Source organism: Pelmatolapia mariae, linkage group LG9, assembly GCF_036321145.2.
Source record: "Pelmatolapia mariae isolate MD_Pm_ZW linkage group LG9, Pm_UMD_F_2, whole genome shotgun sequence".
NCBI classification, from domain to species: Eukaryota; Metazoa; Chordata; class Actinopteri; order Cichliformes; family Cichlidae; genus Pelmatolapia; species Pelmatolapia mariae.
Genome location: NC_086235.1, coordinates 6,221,419 through 6,242,732, shown reverse-complemented (window position 1 = coordinate 6,242,732; position 21,314 = coordinate 6,221,419). Strand labels below are relative to the sequence as shown.

Genomic DNA, 21,314 nt, shown 5'->3' with positions numbered 1-21,314 from the left:
GATCCAGAGGGAATCATAAAGTCTCAAGGACACAGTGTTTATGTTTTTCAAGAGATGAACTGATCAAAGGAGTAAACTAGAAGCCCTCCACAGAAAGGATGTGAGCTTCGTTTCTCCAAAAGCAGCCCTCAGATCTCTTTCTGTGTCCCTAAGCAAATCCTTTCTTTCACTTTCATTTTCATGACTCTCTGTAAGAAAGAGTAGAAGTGTTTGTGTGATGATCTACTGTAAAAAAAAGAAAGGAAGAAAGAAAAGTAAAAATAAAAAGACCAAGCAGGCGGGGTTTAACCTCTCAGTGTGGTTTTTATGTTGTGTCTGCAGATTTGAAGTTTTAAAGACAAATTTTGCAGCTCGTGCAGAAGGTTGAGCCTGTTGTGTTGCAAGTTAGCCTGCCAGCGAGGTGACCCACTGATTAGTGAGGGATGATTATGGGTAAAGTCGGAGACACCCACCCAGTGATGGGTAATAATAGCTCCACAGACTCTGACCACAGTGCACCCAGCCCATTCTGCCCTGTACTCGACATAAACACATGTAATTTACCATCTACAGAGAGCCGAGGCCCAGAAGCAGCAGGGGACTCAGGAGAGGCAGAAGCAGAGAGCTACAGTAATGTCAGAGTGAACGCTAAAATCATGCAATTAGTGGTGGAAACAGGAGCCTGCTTTACTGTTTAAATGCATGCAGTATGCATAGAGAGTTTAAAAGTTTGCAGCGAGTACATCAGGTTTCAATTTTCATTAATTAAACTGTTTCTAATCTAAGCAAGGGTTACATTCACAATTGTACTGTCACCACGAGATTTCAGTCATGAAAGGAAAATCGGGGTGCAATCTAAACCGCAGATGGGCACAATTTAGCCCGCAGACCACCGATGTTCTAAAAGTAGAACTGAAAAACCTACAAAAATCAGTTATTCTGTACATGGCTTGTGCCCTCAGTCTGCACTGCTGGTCTCTGTCCTGCAGTCTCGATGAGCTGCATGGTTCTCCACCTGCTGCAGCGTCTGGTTTGACTGAAGCACGTCTGCTGCAGAACAAAGACTTCCATCCTCAGCTGCAGTCAGTCTGTCAAACAGTGATGTTTAAACGGCAAACTGGTTTGCAGTGGCTGAATTTTCAGAATAAGAGATTTGGGATCGTCCAATAGTAAACCCTAAAATGTACCTGTGCGGCCTGCAAAGTACATTTTATGTGGGAAAAGCTGCATATATACAATAAAGAGTGTGTGTTGTTTCTGTTTAGTTTGTGTCTAAGTCAGTCCGGCCCACAACCCTGATGATGTCACTACTCTGTAGCTTCTTAACTGTGACATCAACACTTGTTCTGCCATGAAAATGTACAAAAAAACAAACTTGTGTGCTACTCGATTAAGTTGTTTAACGTGTTCCTTTTATTTCAAGAAGCCATTGTTTGAGTTTTTAAAAGTCTCCACTGCTTCAACAACCTTCCACCCTTCCATCCAACCATTCACGCTCACATTCCCTCCTACAGCCAATTTATAATCTCCAGTTGACCTCACGTGCATGACTATGGACTGTGGGAGGAAGCCAGAGTACTTAGAGAGAGCATGCAAACACAAAAAGATCCTGGAATCAAACCCAGAACCTTCTTGCTGTAAGGCAGCAGTGTGACCACTTTGCTTTCATGCAGCTGCATCAGATAGAAAAATCAAAATAATTCTGTTTTATTGAGTTTCCATTCTCTGCAAGTTTAAACATTGTCTTCCCCAATTAAATCCTGCAAGCTTTTCATATAAATGTTAGCAGAGCCTGTGTGTGTGTGTGTGTGTGTGTGTGTGTGTGTGTGTGTGTGTGTGTGTGTGTGTGTGTGTGTGTGTGAGTGTTCCATCCATTCACTGTGGGTCTTTTAGGGGGTCTCTGCAGACCAGACTGAGCACTGATTGGCTGGTGAGCACCCAGGTAAAAAAGTCCCTGTGGGGTCACGATGTTCTGATGAGTTAAAGAGCTTATCTCATCAGTCACCTGACTTGACAAGACAAAGAGGCTGAAGAGGATCTGGTCAGAGAGATTATAAAATCAGTGATGAGCGAGCAGGCTTCAGGATTTCTTCACTAGTAAACGGCTTAACGCAGCCTCAGCGGTCAGTTATCACACAGAGAAGATATTTCTGTGAAGTCTGAGATTCATCTGTAATTCAGTCTAATGTCTGTTTGTGTTCAGATACTTTGGAGATTCTTTTAAGTTTGCATGAGCACCTGATGAGGCTCTTTGGTCTGTTTGTCAAACCATATGACTACTAACATATGTGGTAAGTATGCCCCCCCCCGACAGACCTAAATCTTTGCAACCTCCAGAAACCTCTCACCAACTACTCAGGGATTACCCAGTTTTTCCCAGCAACTGGTCTCTAGGCCTGTGTGACTGAGGCTTTGAAACATGCATTTAACTCTGCTTGCACAGACAAAGAAAATACAATTTCACTAAATATTAAATACCTACGGTCATTTAAAAGGTTTTAAAATTTTAATTCTAATAATTATCCATCCATCTTCTTCCGCTTTATCCGGGGCCGGGTCGCAGGGGCAGCAGCCTAAGCAGAGAAGCCCAGACCTCCCTCTCCCCAGCCACCTCCTCCAGCTTATTCGGGGGAACACCAAGGCGTTTCCAGGCCAGCCGAGAGATATAATCTCTCCAGCATGTCCTGGCGGGGCCCCGGTAACCCTATCCCGGGCAGGGTAAACTGTTCCCTCGATGTTTTTATCATAAGGGTCTTCTGAATCGCTCTTTGTCTGGTCCCTCACCCAGGACCAATTTGCCATGGGAGACCCTACCAGGGGGCAAAAGCCCCCAGACAACATAGCCCCTGGGATCCCTGGGACACACAAACCCCTCCACCACGATAAGGTAGCAATTCACGGAGAGGTCTAATAATTATTACTTAATATAATCAATTAAAAATATTAATTTTTAAATTAAAACAAATCTTATTTTCTAGATTTTAAAGTCCTTTAAAGTTTCAATTTTTAATGTCCCCTGCAGATAAAGTAAGTACTAATTAAACATCTATAAAATGTGCAGTGTTACTCTGTAGAAAAGAACATATAATGGAATTTGTGAAGTAAATTCAAAGTACTCCAGGTTTATACTTAGGTAGCATGTTCAGAATAATAATACTGGCTTTATAATCTGAGGGTAGGGTCAGCTGACTCGAAGGAGCTCGATGTTCTATTATTGGAATCTTCAGCTAATCTCTGTCTTCTGCTCAGATTATCACATCGTAACCGCTGAACCGGGGCATATTCATTTCTCTGTTAAAGCATTATGTAATGGGATGTCTCATCATGGATCCGTTCTCTGGCACCGTGAGCTGCAGCGCGGGAGATTCCCTCGCCAAATCTGAGCTTCAGCCAGGCGGTGTCATAACATCTTGACGGCTTGAGCTGCAGCAATGAAGTGAGGCAGAACCTGAACCTGTTTGTTTTTAAAACTATGATCAGCTTCATTAAAACCATCTTACATAATATTGTTAAATTGCCTTAGTGCTGCCAAATCAGCTGTGATTTACTGAGGCACAGATTTTGGACCGCGGGGTGGCTGATGTCAGGATGGGATCCACACGGATTGGGCTGCTTCATTCAGCGGGTACTTGGGCAGAAACGGGTAAATATCTGAAAAATGGTGGAGGTGGTGGAGGACACAGACTGCTAGCCTGCCTCCACTCCAGGATGTTATGCCACACGCCATCAAAGCAGACTGTTTGAGACTGTGAGTGATCCAGAGACCAGAGCTTTACTTCCTCTGGATATTTCATTCTGTCTCCAGGGTGTTTCATTGTCATCTTGGGTCAAGCAGAAAAAGAAAAACACTCAAACGTCTTAGTGGCAACAAATAAATTGAAATGAGTGTAATAAACAGTAACATGCTTATATGGCTTTATCATAGATGACCTGTTCCGACAAAGTCTGAAGGTGAAGCTCTGAATAAAACAGAGGAAAAGTTTTATGCTTCATACAGTACACTAACACATCTGTCCAAAGTGACGTGGTGCTTGGCGGGAACCAAAATTCAGACATACCACAAATGCAAACACTGGGTGTGACATCACTTATTTACACTTTACAGTTAGTGTAACAGTGAGAGCGTTGAATGCTCAGACAGGTTTGTTCCTTTGGGTTCTTTCTCTTTCACATTCTGGTTTAAACGTAAACTTTTTTATTTTTCCAGAAAGTAGCTGCAGAGTTTTGATGTTTGTGAGGAGCTAAGGCAGCGAGGAAACGGCGACATCTGGGAGTTCTGTAGGGACGGGGAAGACCACGACAGACCGCGCGCTGCTCTTCATGGACAGCAGTGACTGCAGGAATCTCAGCTGTAACGTGTTTCCTTCAAATGTTGACGCCGCCTTCACCAAAGCGTGGGATACTGACACTTCCCCATTGGCTGCAATCACCTCAAACAGAAAGAACGGGCAGGTACAGACATATTAAGATCACAGGACTTATTATTTTAACTTTATTAGTACAACTTTTTAAAATTACAGATCACAGTAAAACCATTAAACTTTACATGTGTGCTTCAAAGAAGCCTGAAAAGGTGAATGTCATTTTAAATGGAAACAGTAAAACTATTAGAACCTAATATATGTAAGATTTTATAACACCAATAAATAAAAAATCTAAATAATAAAGTAAAACTAAATAAAACATGCTTGTAAAGAAGAAGAAGGAAGAAGGATCATTGAGTGCAAGAGGAACTGACCTGAAAGATAGGATCATGGCAAAGCTTGAAACCTGGACCCTCTGTAGCTGGTTACAAGACTAAGTGAAATATCCTCTGAGGATCTGCTAGATGATGTGAATGCAGCTCTACAGACATTGAGGACGGCTACAAGTACCTGGGAATCCCACAGGCACATCGGAAGAGGCTACTTGGAAAGCTGCAACCACCAAGTACCTGCAGAGAGTCAGGCAAGTCCTGAGGAGTCAGCTGAATGGGAAGAACAAGAACATCCGGGCTATCAACACCTACGCCCTACACGTGATCAGGTACCCGACTGGGATAATAAGCTGGCCAAAGGAGGAGATAGAAGCCACTGACATCAAGACCAGAAAGCTCCTGACCATGCATGGAGGGTTTCACCCCAGCTCCAGCACTCTGAGGCTGTACGCTAAGCGGAAGGAAGGAGGCTGGGGACTAGTGAGTGTCAGCACCACAGTCCAGGATGAGGCAATGAACATCCACGAGTACATCAGAAGGATGGCCCCAACTAACCACGTGCTCAGTGTCCTCAGGCAGCAGAAACCCAAGAAAGAGGAGGAACCATCATGGAAGGACAGGCTACTGCACTGTATGTACCATATGTTAATAGTCATATGGTTATGTACCGGCATAGTGTACAGGAACATCTGTGCTGAGTATAACCTGGAAGTCCCGAGGTCAAAATGGGAGACGCCCCCAAGGGTGATGGAGAATGACCGAGCTAAGATCCTGTGGGACTTCCAGATACAGACGGACAAAATGGTGGTGGCTAACCAACCGGACATAGTGGTGGTAGACAAACAGGAGAAGACGGCTGTAGTGATCGATGTAGCGGTTCCCAATGACAGCAATATCAGGAAGAAGGAACACGAGAAGCTGGAAAAGTACCAAGGGCTCAGAGAAGAGCTGGAGAACAATTGGAGGGTGACCCAGAGGTAATCGGAGCGCTCGATGCAGTGACCCCCAAGCTCGGCGAGTGGCTCCAGCAGATCCCGGGAACAACATCTGAGATTTCTGTCCGGAAGAGCGCAGTCCTGGGAACAGCTAAGATACTGTACAGGACCCTCAAGCTCCCAGGCCTCTGGTAGAGGACCCGAGCTTGAAGGATAAAGACAACCCCGCAGGGGCGAGAGGGGATTTTTTTTATAAAATACACACAAAAATGTGAACATAAAAAAAAATCTAGAAAAAAAAATCATTAGAATGTTTTTGTTTTACTTTAAAAACATAAAAACAAACCAGTGTTAGTTTAATGTCCTCTGGAGTGATAAAAACATGACTGTGTGTGTGTTTGTGAGCGGATACGTTTGCCCTGGCTCTCCTGATGGCCACGGCTTCTGAAGCCATGCAGCGCTGCAGATCAACAGGGAGTGTCAGGGCTTTGAGCTCCACCCGCTCCATCTGAACTCCCCACGATTTGAATTCGAGGCACAGCGCCATCTGCAGGACAAACCTAGCACAGCAGGTTGTATTTACAAAACATATGTTTCTCATACCTGACAGCAGACTTAAGAAAAATAAAGATGGCACTCGCAGGTGAACTCTTCCTGAAATCACCCCAAACTCAGCTGCACACCTTTGTGATGATATGAGGTGCAAAGTGCAACAATAAATCTAAACCCATGACCAAAATAAACCCAACAAAAGAAAAAAACACTACAACTGTGAGAAAAGTTAAAACTCTGTGGAAATCTTTTACAACTGATGTTAAAGTAGCAGCACACTGCCGTTAATCGTCATCTCTCTGAGCAAATATTCTGTCTGCACTTAATAAAAACAAGTTGTCGATCTGCTTTGCTGAAACCAAGGAGGCACTTTGAGGTGTAACACGTGGATCGGAGATGTCACATTCAGTTTCACTGAACCGGCTTCTCATTCATTTTGAAGTTTTAAAATAGTTTTAAAAACAGACACGACAAGTACCTCGAAACACTGGTGTACAATAAAGGATCCTGAGTTTGAAACCAGGAGGAAATACAAACCCAGCATCGATGTATCAGAAGATCCATCCGGTCCCAAGTCTGGATAAATGTGAAAGCTGCACCAGGAAGGGCACCGGCCGTAAAGTTAAACATCCATCAAACATCCGTCTACTGTGTTGGCTTGAAGTACCCGTCTACTTTTAAACACTGCAACAATACTGACTCTTACTGTGTCTCACTCACTTCCATCCTCTTTACCATGGCCAGCTTCTGTGTTAACACGTCCTCCAGAGTGTGAGAACCTATCATGGTCTTCAGAGTTGTCTGGGCCAACAAGAACACAGCCTGGGGGCCGTTTACAACAGGCATCACTCACATGAAGGGGTCTACCACCCAGAAAAACACAACAGCGTCCACCTTTAACGGCACTGCATCCACAGTCAAGACCTGGTGACAGCAGAAGGCAGGGAGAGGTGACGAAACATCAATGTGCAGAAACAAATATAAAATAGGGGGCTTTGGCTTTCCTGCCAGGACTGTGTTGAAAATATTTTCAATATAGTTAACCAAAAGAAACATTTAGCATGATGTTCTGATCAAAAGTTTTGGCTTCAGACTGTTATTGTGAAAGAAAAGCAGCTGATTCTGAGCAGGCCAGGTGGAAACTTGACAAATCTGATCCTTATATGGGAATAACGGTCAGTGCGTGCTAGCTTTCAGTGATCACAGGATGCTGTTGACCTCTTGTGGCCAGATATTAAAGAACATGGTGCGCAGGTCTACTGTCTGGATGGCGTCCAACCAGAGGATGAACCAGACGAGACCTGCAGAGTGTCAGAAAGGCGAGAAGATCCCATTTTTATTAGTTGTGCTTGTTTGCATGGTAACACACAAATGTGAAAACTTGAAAAGACCAAAAGAAAAACACTGAGGCAGCGTGCATCACAAATAAAAATAGTTTAAGTTAACTTAGTGGTGATATTTAAAGCCTTGTGTAGTATGAGTATTTGCACTTTATACCTAACATAATAATGTGCATAATAAGGTATTTTTAATCATTAACTCATCATCAATCATGACAGAACCACCTTAACATTACTCTGTTTGATGTGCAATCCTGTATTTATTCTAATAGTTCTGAATTTCAGCTGTAATTTCAGAGTAAACCGTGGCTTTTCCTTCCACTCTGTCATAGCTAACGCTGCACATTTACACCCATAACGATGAAACAGAAGCTAAAGTCTTGTTGCTACAGGTCAGAAGAGAGAGAGGAATGTCTGGTACCGGGTCCTTTGGCTCGTCCTTCAATAGCCCGGCCCAGTCTGAAGACGATGGCTCTCTCGTACTCCTGAATGACCTGCAGGACAGCAACCACAACCTGCTCATCAAAATAACACAAAACACTTACACATTCAAAGATGAATCGTACAGAGCTGAGGGTGTATTCACAGTGTTTTTGTGCAGCGATGACTGAAAGTTTCCATTTCACATCTGTGAAAGTCACCTAATGAAGCAGGACTGGCTTCTAAATTACAGATAATTTACTCTATTTATCCAGAAGATTGGGATTCGGCAGCAAAAAACACTAAACACATGCTATAAACGTAAAATCTTCACTAAGCTGAGGAAATAAATTTAGCTCAGTATAATAAAATACAACATGGCAAATATAAGTTTTTCATTTTCATTTTTATGTCAGTAAACTAAACAGTTTCATTTATTTATTCACTTTGCATCTGATTTTAGTTGATTTTTCTTATTTCCAGAATTAAACAAGTTTTGGTTTCTCATCTCAAAGCTATTGAATCAACAATAACAGAAAACCAAACAAATCCTCACATTTGAGAAGCTAGAAGCAGACTCTCTCTCCTGAGTCACTGGTAATTAGAAAGCCAAATAAAAGTAAAGAAATTAGAATTATTGCTTGTTTTGCACTAGTGGAAAAAGCAGCTGGAGACAGTTTCTAACATTGGATGAGGTGGGCCTACAGCCCGCCTTCAGTCTGCCACCGTTCACCGTGCTGACGTGTATAAACTCTGCACAAACAGAGGGTGGAGGAAACACACCAACTTTAAACTTTGGTTAATATATTAAATATAACTGATGCTTACTCATGTGTTCTGCAGGGCTGCAGAGAGCCTGCTACTGTATATAGTGTGTTATTCTTTTATGATGTTCTTTATAATGCTCGTGTAATTTTACGGAAGAACAAGGTTGAATGAGCAGCATGAAAATAAACTCCATATGTAGTCAATGCTTTGGAGAGAGTTTTTTTTTTTGCCTGTCCTGTTTGGCTCTTTTGCCATCAGAATTATTGTCTAAAGGCGAAGAAAGATGCCCAACAGATTTACTTTACCAAATGGACCATCCCAGCCTTGCCGTAATGGTCTATTTGATTCACCTTTTATTGTTTATTTTATTTTATTTTCACTTGCTAAATACGGGACAGACTTGACTGGGGAAAAGAAAGAGGGAAAGAAAAACAGCGGGGAAGAGGGACAAGGATAAAGGGCAAAAAACAAAAACCAACAAAATAAGCAGACAAAAAATACATATATCAATCACCTGGATCACCTGTTGAGAAAGAAAAAAGAAAACAAGCAGAAAAAAAAGAGCAACATAATAAACAACATCACAATGATATATGGGAATATAACAGTAAAAACTAAAAATTAAACATTATTGTGCAGCACGTAAGATCGACAGCGCACAGTGTGCTTTGAGGTAGGAGCCAAAAAGGGTGTAGTTTGTGTGTGTGATCACCTGTGTGTACACCTGTGAGCATGAGCGCGCTTGTATTTAAAAGGTTCCTTCATGTAATGATCTGCTAGGTGTGGGGGGCCACAGTCCCGTCCGCCAGGGCATGAAGCAGGTATGGAGGAGATCCAGAGTATGGGGGTGCCTACTGGGGTCAGCGGGGGAGCTGGCCCCAGTAGGCACCCCCATACTCTGCAACCCGCCAGGGAAAGGGGGCCCAGGCCCATCCGGACCGGGGCCCAGTTCAGCAGCGCCGCCTGGCCCCGCAGAGCCCGGGACAGCCCACCCGACCCCACCACAGAGAAAACTGCACCCACCCCATCATCCACTCATCTTCCAGACTACACAAGACAATAGACGCCCAGGCTGAGATCTTCCTCCACCTCTCCTATATCTCCCCCTCCTGCAGAGTGAGTTCCTGAGGAGAGGAGACCTCCTCCAAGCTTTGGAGAGAGTTTATATTTTGATAATTATTTTTTATCTTTCTTCTATTTTATCTGTAACAGCATTACATTTAAATCTCCCCTGATGTCTTTATATTTTGCTTAGAAGGAGCCAGAATGATGTAACTTTTTAAAGTGCTCTTGAGCAATAATTCTCCATACTTCTGGCTTGCTCCTCTTGGAATAGCTTCCCCACAGTTCCTTCCTTCTGCCCTGGTTTCAACACAGATGGAGGTTACAGCAGTTCTTTGCCAGATCATTGTTGGCATTATGGTGAACATTGGGCCACCTGTGATGATTGTTGTTTGTAGTAACGCCATCTCTCCTCATCTCTCCGAGTTACCTGCAGCAGCGCTCTTGGAAACATTTTTGTGGAAACCTCAAACCGAGCTTGTCCACTTCATCACGCGATCTCAGTAACTAGTCAAAAGATTCTGTCACCTGATGAACAGGCGGCTTACTCTCTGCCTGCTGCTCTTATTAAGTCTTGGTTTGCCACCAACCGCCCACAGACCCAATCGCGGTTCCATCCTCCTACACAAATAAGACCGATACAGTTGCCTATGCAAACTATGTTGCTCTCTTAGACTTCTTTAACCTCCTCTGTAATGTCCTCTCTGGCAGAGCTCCTGTGTGCGACACTGTTCTTCTGCCAACTGGCGTTTGGGTTTGCGTCTGCTCTGTCATGATCTAAGGCTGCATTTCAAGGCAGCGGAGATTGTTATCTAGTCAGAACTGATGGAATTATGGACACAGGGAAGTCCACTTCAGCATTACAATGATCCCAAACACACTTCCAATGCGGTAAAAGCGTATCTGCATATCTGGAGAACTATTCCTGAAGACTTCTTAAAGAAATTACCAGAAAGCTGCCTCAGAGAGTTCAGGCTGTGTTGAAGAATGAGTGTGCCCATACCATATATTGACTTTCAAGCTTGTTAGAACTGTACAAAGTTTTTTTTACATATTTGCACACCTTTCAATGAATGCACCTATTTTACTGAAAGTGAAGTGGCTCATGACTTTTGCACAGTATTGCATTTATGACAAGCGTTTTAACACACACAACAAAACTGCAGGTTTTTTTCTCAGGTTTTGGAAAGCTTGCCTCTGTGCTTGTTGTGCTGCTCTTACAGAGAAGAAGTGTGCGGTTCTTCTGCCTGTAGAAACCATCACACCGCTTCCTTGTACAGACTGGGTTAAATTTGTGTGCTAAAAGGTTAGCGCTTTATTCTGCTGGTTTCTCTCAGAGATGGTTTAGCAGCATCTACACAAACAGAAGCTCAAGCCAGCAACCCCCAAGTTGGTTTGCTGCTCTCTGACTCTGCGACCACCTAGTATTTTAAGCAGACTAAATATGGCTTTGAACTAAAAAGCTTTTATACCTGTTTGTTTGTAAGTTTTATCTTAGAGAACTACAATAACGTTTAATTTTTAAGACTAGAAATAGTTTCCCCCCAAAGTTTGCATAAAAACGCCCAAAAGCTGCAATAAAAATCTTGTTTTTTTATTCACTTTTTCACTCATTGTTTCTAGAACTTAATATGCAAACCCCAACTCTCCCCATCCAAAACAACGATATTTATTGCACAATGAATGAACTTCATATTTTTGTTTAATAAATAAAACAAATTTTCTATCAGCTGATAATTTAGCTCTACTCTCTGATGACTCATGATTTCCTCTCAGTACAGTTCATTTACAGAAACGAGAGCCTGAGTCTGAGCGGTTTCCCTTCGGTTACCTTCACACACATCCAGGCTGAAATGGGGAAGGTGATGATGATGAAGACGACCGACAGTAGGGTCAGCACCTTACCGACTGCCTCTACCACCACCCCGCCACTACTCTGGCCTCCACCTGAAGAAGATGGAGAAGCAGCAGGATGGATGAAACTATAATTCTATAATTTCCTTCGGGATTAATAAAGTATTCTGATTCTGATAAATAGAACAAACAAAAAGATACTTGCTCTGTGCTGACCTGATGTACCACATGACTTTGACTTGCCTGCCTTGTTTGTAACAATGAGCTCTCAGCCACACAGGACTAAAGACTGGTCTGCTGCCATCTAGCAACCACTAGTTGCGAGGAAAACAGCCCCAGTCACGCAGGCCTGCAGATTGGTCCATGACCCCTGATCTGTGACTGTTATGCAAATTGTGACATCATACAAGGGCAATTAAATATTTGTGATAACTGACAAGAGTTGGTTAAAAAATAAAATGAATAAAAACCAGGAAGCCTGCAAATCCGTTTTGACAGTAAAATGTCTTAAACAGATTCTGCTCTGAATCCTGAGGCAGACCTCCCTTTATCAAAAATGGTTTTTTTTAATAGTTTTACAGTAATGGCGCTCTAAGACATCATTAGAATGTAAACTATAATATAAAATAGTTTGTAATTCATTCTTCTAACCTTGTAACCAGCAGTCTCCTGCTCTGTGATTCTAGACTTTACACATTGTCTGCTTACCGATCAGTAAAATCTTTCTTTAACTTCCTGTTCTCACCTCTCTCGGATTCTTCTGCTTTAACTAAAAACATTAGTCACTTATAGCCTGCACATACCTGCACATATGTGTTGGCGATATCACTGATGTTACTTTCTCTCTCCTCTCTCGCTCGTGTTTGCACACACGTTACACACTTCCTGTGAAACTGCCTTAGTGTGAGCGGCTTTCTTCTCTCTTCCCATTCTGCTCAGTGCCTCCAAGCGCTGTGCACTGACCTCTCTCTGCTCGCCTCCTTCATCCCACTGTTCCCCACCAGGAACCTGGACTGAGCTCTTTTATGGCCCCTGCGTGCGCTCTCCGAGGGAACTCAAAGAGTGAGAGAAGCCGTTCTTAGAAATGAGCCTGTTTTGAGAAAGCAGAAGTTGCTGAGAGGTCTTTTGGCTTGTTCATGTCAGTCAGTTGTCTGCTGGCTTCTCTTCACCATGGCAGCAGCTCTGCCTGCGTGCTACCATGGCGCCATGACTAAGAAGGAGTGTGAGGATTTGCTGGGAAAGAAGAACAAGGACGGAGCTTACCTGATCCGAGACAGCGAGACCATCCAGGGAGCCATGTGTCTTTGTGTCTAGTAAGTACTCTGCACCACGGAGTCAGGCTCCATACACCAGACTTCCCTTTATCAAAACTTCTTTCTTTTAACAGCTTCATAGGTAAAGACACTCTATGGTATCATTAGAATATGAAGCCTAATATAGAATATGGTATCATTCATAGCAGGTTGTCAGATAGGCTAACCTTGTAACCATCCTTCTGGTGGTTCTGTCTGCAGATTTATGATCGATAGGAGACTTTTTAAGTTAAATCGCTTTAATTCTGAGAAGAGCGCGATGAGGAAAAAAGGACTCTAGTGGGACTTTGGTTTAGGAGGACTAAACAAAATAAAAGTGCTCCCTCAAATCAAATTGAAACCTCGCTCTTTTTCTGTCTCTAAAAACCTCATAAGGATGTGAAGCTTTTGGGCAGTGAGCAATGAGGTGAATATAGTGACCTAAAATCCTCTGTAGCGAGCATAAAAGGGGAAGGAGAGTATGTTAATATAATAAACCAGGGAATTTAGTTTTAATGAGCTTTGTTAAGAAAGGCCGTTGAATAAAAGCAATAATGGAAAAACGTAACCAGATCTTTTTTGCTGATGCAGCAGTGTGCACGCAGGTTTTTCCTAACCTTTGCTGTATTGACAGCAGGAAGTATTTAGTAATTATATGAATTATATTAGAGGCAAAAGATGTTCCGTTGATCTAAGCAGATTATATTCTATAAAAATCATGATAAGAACGTTTTTGCGTGGGTATTATTACTCTAGGAAGTGTACACCTACACAAATACCACAATATCAGCTGTGGTCAAGTAAGGTTCCACTCTAGCTTGTTGCTGCTTCTGCATCTTTTTTCCGTGACAGACACGTAGTGTTTACATACAAGTAAAAAGTACATTAAAATTTGCATAACTTGTTTTTTGTGCACTGCCAACGTTTTCTGCTTGTTCATTAGTTGTTAAGGAAGCTGGTAGTGATGCTTATTACTGATAAGAAGATTCAAACTATGAGAAAATTGAGTCATGTGACCATGTGTTCTTCTTCCTCTTTTATTTTGTGTGAACAAACAAAGTCAGAATTTTGTTGCATAAAAGATCTTTACACACGTCTAAATAAACAATTTTTTCCTTAAACTTACTTCTTCTATGGTCCTCTAACAGCAGCATAAATCTCCTTTTCTTTCAGTAAACAGAAGGTGGTGTACACCTACAGACTGCTGCAGTCACACAATGGATACTACACCCTCCTGGTAAAAGAACACACACACAAATGACCACATGCGGAAACATTTTCAGCTGCAGCCAGGTCCTTGAATTCAGAAATATTCCTTGTTCTCTGTGTTTGCGCTAAACTGAGACTCTAAATGCTCTTTCCAAGCGATCACGCTGCAGGATTTCAAATCAAGTGGTAAAATATTTACTCTTAGAAGCGGAAGAGTCTTTTCTATTCAAAAATGTTCTTCAAGGAGCCGCCCCTTCCTGCCAAACGTTCTTTAAGGAATCACTTTGTGTAGTGTAAAGGTTTATTTGGACGCCTCATCCTCATTACTGTTTTATGCATTTTAGCCTTTTTTGATAGGAAAGCACAAAGAGTCGACAGGAAGGCAGGGAGAGAGTGTGTGTGTACTTTTGAAGGGCTGATGATGTGCAGGAAATGGTCTGGGGCAGGATCGAACCCAGGCACCTGATTGTGCGGCACCTGCAGTAGGTCATGTGAGTCACTAGCTCACATGACCTAAATGAGCAATAGTGATGCCCTGTTATCATTGTCCTTAAAGGTGTGTACCTGAGAACACAGGCCCCAACAAAGTTGACACCCATGCCACGAAGCTGCCTGCTGCAGTTTTTGTGCTGATGTTAATGCCAGATGAGGTTTGCAGCGCTGTAGTTATTGAAACAGCAAACGCTGGTGACTCTTCTTCGTGATGCAGCACTCAGCGAGCCTGTGCTGTAACTCCACATGATGTTCTACTTCGTGTTTGGGTTGCTTTGGTTTCCAAATGCTTCGGCCTCGCAATAACACCACCTAAAGCTAATTGTGGAAAGGAAGAAATGTCACAGACCGATTTGGTGCAACAGTCACATCCTATTACAGCACCACACTCGAATTCAGTGGCGTTTCTAAAGACCGACTGATTGGCTAGGTGCTCGATTTCCTTAAGGATTGTGGTTTTTACATGCCTGTGGCTTTGAGAACCTGAATTCAAACCTCAATTCAAAAATTAATGACTTCGCTTTAGTCCATATAGTGTATGTATATTTAAACATATTTGCATATGTGATCTATAGTACATAGAAAATATTTCTTTTTGAATTTTTAATATTTTGGACTAAAATAAACAATAATGACATGGTCAGCCATGCTATATAGCAAAACTCAAAAAGAGGTCTCGGCACCGGCTTAGCACAGTCGGATGAGCAAATGGCCAACCCGGGTTTAAGTCCGACCCTTGGCCCTTTGCTGCATGTCTGTTCTGTTCTGTTTCATGCTGTTTCTAGTAAAGCCAGTTACAGGCACAAGTCCCTGGTCATTAATCGGAGCTACTGAGATCTTATCATCACTACAGCTAACTTCTGAGAACATCTGAGAAAGCTCTCCTAACTCTTCCACGCTCTGACTTCCAAACTATGGAGCGTGGATGTAATATAATATAAATTCATTTATATTGTATTTCAAATAGCTAACATGAAAAAACTGAAGCAGAACGTAAACGCTGATGTTCAGTGGCACATCTTTTGGGAACAATTTTAATAAGAAACTCTTATTTTTTTCTCCAGTAAGCGTTTGTTGAAACTGAGACGTTAAAGCGTCCTTAGAAAAATTAACCACAGTTCCTTGAATAATCCCAGAGTTACCTCAGACTCTCCTACTTCAGTTCAATTCAATTTCATTTATATAGCGCCAAATCACAACAACAGCAGGGTCCTTTGTAGTGTAAGGTAAAGAGACTGCAGTAATAGAGAGAAAACCCCTAAACGAAATGACCCTCTCTGAGCAAGCCGAGTAGTTCTGAGAGCGTAGATGTTTTAAATGGTAGATGTACAGAGCTGTGAAGATGTCAGTTTGACTGTGTGATTGTCAAGGTTAAAATCATTCAGCTTGACAACATTATTGCAGCTCATTCTGTTATAAAGAAATAGTTTAACTGTCGGTGTAAGCCATCTTTAACCTTTGTTTTGTGTGTTTTGTCTGTTTCTTGGTAAATGAGTCGCACTCAAAAGACGAGTGAAGGGAGGCAGAACTGTGCAAAGTTTACATAAAGTACAATCGCACAGTTACACAAAATTACAGAGAGCTTCAATACCAACAAAACACAACAACACAAGTTTCATATTTTTTACTGAATTTTTGAATTTGAGTATTTCAGCAGATTTCAGTTTTAAACAGATAAAACCACAGATCATCAGCTGGTAAACAACCCAACAACTCACCCCAGCAGGACAGTATGCCATGCTACACCAGAAGACGCAAAGAAACAAATTTACAAACATTATAAAGAGCTCAAAGTGTTATCCTGCACCTAAGCTCTCATATTTCTATTCAATCGAACATACTACGAGCAGGACAAGTGCAAACTCCTCCCAGAGCCAGCAAAAATTATTAGCCTTCATGCTATTTTGGAAAAAAAATGTTCTTATCATTTTCTCAAGATGTTGAGAAAGTGATAAGATGTTATCAACATGTTGTCTTCAAATAATTTTTATTTGGTTCACGGACAGAAACCCAAAAACACACGCGACATGTCAGAGGAAAAAACTCACGACGCCACAAAAACAAAATAATATGAAAAAGAAAGATATTAATAGTGCGAGAAAGAAAGAAAGATACAAAAATAGAGGCTCTATTATCAGTCCCTGATGAACTCCAAAATTTATTTCACAAAAAAATAAGGGATAAAATTCTGTCAGTGCATTTTAGCAGAATGTGTTCTAAATCCAGTTAAAGTATGTTTTACTTTTCATATATAAAACGACGATGGCATCACGTGTTTCTTACCTTGTGCATACCGATTAAAACTGTAAGTAAATATAAAAGAGCTGGATCAGCCAAACACTCCTACAATTTGAATCTTATTTCTTATCAAAGAGGGTATACATAATTATTACATTTAAAAATATTTTAACTCTATGTGAAATCATCTTCTAGTTTTACTCCTCAAACTGAAAAACATCATTAAAAAGTCCATGCATTCATTTCTTAGCATTTTATCAAATTGCCAGGCGGCTGAAACTTATACCAGCCGTCCACCACGAAACACGGGGTGAGACGATAGTGGTAAACAGCGCATTGCTGCTAGCCACCTGCTAACAAAGTGTTAAACAGATCGTGTTTTGCTTATCAAAAATCTCATCACAAACTATAACGAGAAAGAAAATATGTCATGTCAAAAAAACAGAGGACCTATTAGTAATCCCTGAGGAGCCATATTGGCGACTCCCACTAGGAAGGTCAGTGGTTCAGTCCCCGGGCACCTCCAGTCTATATGTCAAAGTATCGTGGTGAAAGCTTCAGGGCCAGTGTGTGACCAGCATGAGTGAAGTCAAATAAAAGCGCTCAGTCACAGATAAAAAGTGCAACTGGGTGAATGAGACTCAGCAGAAAACAGTTTGACTGCTCAAATCAGTCCTTCACTGTGCACTTTATTTTACAGGATTTCAAAAAAATAGTTGTTTGCTGAGAAAAGGAAAACACAAAGTTAATGGCAAAACCAGTTAAAAAATAGTTTCATATGCTCTATATGTTTACAATTTGTACATATTTTCACTGTGTTTTGAATTCCATTCAAAAGAGGAAAATACTTTAGTCTCATCACCGTGTCTGCACAAAATCAGTTTGGAGCTTTAAACGTCACCAGCAATGTTTCCTTTAAATGTTTCCATTTGTCTGTTAATCGTTGTTGAAGTTCAACTCATTTTCTGTTTATCACAGAGTCTTTCCCATGCCTTTAAAATGGAAAACAAACGCTAAATATTTGGTAAGAGCTGACTGTACATGAATATTTTACCTCTATCATGGAAAGTCAGTTGTCATGAAGTCTCCCCACAGGAAACTCCTCTGACGTTAGTTAGACCCCACACTGAAGGGCATAATTTTATCAGAGTCAGTTTTTTCCACAACACGCAAAAAAATAAGTGTATAAAAATATAGAAACCACAGATTTATTGAACTGCTGCCCGCGTGCGTGAGCTGCTCTACCGTGACTTTAAAAGTAAACCCGTGGGCTCAGTCTCAGGATGTGGCTTCTGGAGGTTTCACTTTCCCCCTACTATTATGGATCATTTGGGGGTGATTTAAATATTTAAAGATATATTTATTGTAATTTTACGATCTATTTCACTATTCTACAATACTTCCTTTGCTAATAAGTAAATTAAAAGTGTTGTTGTTGTAGGCCTTTTTATAGTCTTTTTGAAATAATTTAACTTCTCTATTAGAATGAATCTTGTGCTTCAGTGCATTTGCATAATTTACGAGACAGCCATGTCTCCGAATGCAACTGACAAAAATTAATTGTTACTAGCTGACTTTTCATTCAACAGTCTTAACAGGACTTGAGATAGTCTGGTCTCAAAACCTGGTCTGGTCTCAAATCTACAAATGCACTTGATTAATTTGTTTTCCATGAAAGGAGACGTTCTGGATGTTTGCAGGTGTGTGTGCTCAGTTAACCTGTTAAATATTAAAGTTCATGAAAGTACAATTAGAAAACGACAGAAGGAATATGGGTTGTCCATGAACGCCTCTGTATACCAAAGTATTCTAAGGTCAAATATGAGGCCATCTGTCTGAACTAAAGCTTGGCTGAAAATGGGTCATACAGCAGGACAATGATCCCAAGCACAGCAGCAAATGTACAAAAGAGCGACCTGAAAAAGAAATGAATAAACTGCTGCAAAGGGCCAGTCAAAGTCCACACCGCAACCCGACTGAGATGCTGTGGGAGGAACTTAAGAGAGCTGTGCATAAACGAATAACCACAAACCTCACAGAACTGAAGCAACTCTGTAAAGACGAGCGGGCTAAAATTCCTCCACCACCATGTGAGAGACTCATGCACACAGTCACACAGAAAACTATTACAAAGTATTGCTGCTAAAGGTGGTTCAAGCTACTGAATCAAGGCATGCACTTAGTTTTAAAAAACACAACTTCTGCATTTTGTTTTAGTCTTTGCCAATATTACACCACGCCATAACAAGTCATCATACAGGACTTCTTCTGAGGTTACGTTGACATAACTTTAAGAACAGATAAGAACTAGATTTATTATTTGTCATCTTATAAAACCGTAGTACTAAAAGAGGATTTTCTTGATTTTTACATCGACTGTATTTTCACGTTTCGACGAAAACCTCATAAAAAAACAAACAAATAAACACTCGAGGTTTGGGAAAGTCCAACTTCAAATTCAGTTGGTTCCAAATGAAGTAGTAAATATTCAAAAGTGCAGTGGAAAAACCCCTTTAAAAGTCACAAATGACAGTCATATTAAAAGCGAGGGGGTCCTACATGAAGACTGTAGCCTCTGCCAAAGACTGAGCATTGTTCTCATTGAACTCTTTTCACGCTCTTTAAAAGCAAAACATTTGATGATGTCATAGTTTGCTATGGAAAAGTGACACTGACTTTTTCCCCCTGTTTTGTTCACATGCGTTGCACAACAGTAAACAACCACAAAGTTGTGTGGGTTTCCCTCGTGCTCCCAGAACAGCTCCTACCTGTTAGGTGCTACAAGCCTTAAAGGAGTACCTGATGCAGCAAAACCTACTTGTGATGTCTATCGTCCGATCATCCAACCATAACTTTCAGTATGTGTCAGCTTTGGCCACAATAACAAGCTGTTTACAGGCATCCACAAAGTAATTAGAAATCTTAAAAAAACTGTTAAACTGAAGCAGTGCTGGGAACATGACACGCATAAAGTTCAACAACATTTATCGCACCATCATTCTGCTTCTGACAATTTGTTGCGTGAACGTTTTTCATAGTCTTGCAATTCTTTAAACAATGCTTCAAGGAAATAAGTTGAATACACTGGCTGCAGCCCAGAGTGTACCCCACCTCTCGCCCTGTCACAGCTGGTGTAGACTCCACCCGGCCCATAAACTGATATTCCGTTTATCTTTATTAACTGAATATCTTTGGTGTGCTCAAGCAAAACGTGGTGAAATTGGCACTTTTTCTGATCTTTTGGATGTTTTTCAAACAAAAAAAGAAAAGAAAAAAGACAATAACGTGCTTTAATAGTATGAATGTTTTCAAAGTTACAAGCCTTCGAAAAACAAAGTAGTGCTTCATAAATAACAGAGATATCCACATGATATCTTCAGGCGTGAAAAACAGATAAGCCTTATTAAAAACTGCAACCAAGTTTTACACCCACTCCAAGTTTCACAATCTCAAGCCAAAATTCAAAATAAAAGCCAAAGAAACAAGTATGTTCGAGGGTCATCTCACCATGTGAGATCACTAGCTGCTTAAATAACGATGATATATTTTACACTTTATTTTTAAAACAGCTCATCTTGTAACTGTGTTTACTCGACTGATTTTTTGGTGATGATGGACCTTTGTTATATTTACTTTATGCTGTTCTTGTTTCATCAGACAGCGGGGGGTTTGGATGAGACATTTTTTAAGAGTATAGACGATCTGATTCGTCACTACAAGAGGAAGAACCAGGGTCTGGCCATGCATCTGCGCCACTCAGTCAAAAGGAAGACGGCCTTGCTGATCCAGCCACAGAGAGAGCTGCAAGCACAGCCTTCAAGGTCACCTGAACAAAGGCCGCGCAGGACTGAACGTGAGCAATGGAGGCAGCCTGACACCGTACCCGAGGAAGAACATGATTACGAGAGTACGCCTTACATTTTCTCAGTTTCTGTTCTTTTCTGTCTTATTTCTGTCTCGCAGCATCTCCTTTGGTTTGTGTGTTTGACCTTCTCTCTGTTTTCATCCAGATGCTCCTGAGTCTGAGTACGTCGAAGTCCTTCCTGATTAACGTCGGCCATCAAACACCAAATGAGACATTTGGGGAAATCAGTGACAAGAAGCTCACAGGCTTGATCTCATTCAGGATGATGACATGTGGACGTATACATACTGTACCTACACACATCATCATCATCGCCATGTGTGCTACAAGGGTATCAAAACTTTTACTGCAGCTGAACACTGAATTATTCAAAATGCTCTTGGATCAGGAGTCCAGGAGATGCACTGGATTTGCAGAAATCCAGCCTTCGACTCAGTGCTCCCATCAGGATGAACTGCAGTAACTCCACCGTCCTTTTTTCCTCCACTGACGTCATCTGGTCAAAATATGGACCAACTGCAATACTGTCACAAACCTGAGACGCAACAGCTTTTTTAAGTTATTCCACTGGTTCCTGGGCCGAAGGAGCCAGGCTGCTCGTGGATCCACCCA

The 21,314-nt window shown here is 41.5% G+C and overlaps 1 protein-coding gene across 1 annotated transcript; it reads left to right on the top strand.

Annotated features, from left to right (window-relative positions):
• Window positions 1-12,666: 12,666 nt before the first annotated feature.
• On the top strand, window positions 12,667-21,242 carry si:ch73-264p11.1 (uncharacterized protein LOC100000923 homolog). The gene is made up of 4 exons (XM_063484507.1): window positions 12,667-12,919; window positions 14,072-14,135; window positions 20,495-20,744; window positions 20,848-21,242. The coding sequence occupies exons 1-4, from the start codon at window positions 12,777-12,779 to the stop codon at window positions 20,886-20,888; spliced, it is 498 nt and encodes a 165-aa protein (XP_063340577.1). The 5' UTR covers window positions 12,667-12,776; the 3' UTR covers window positions 20,889-21,242.
• Window positions 21,243-21,314: the final 72 nt, after the last annotated feature.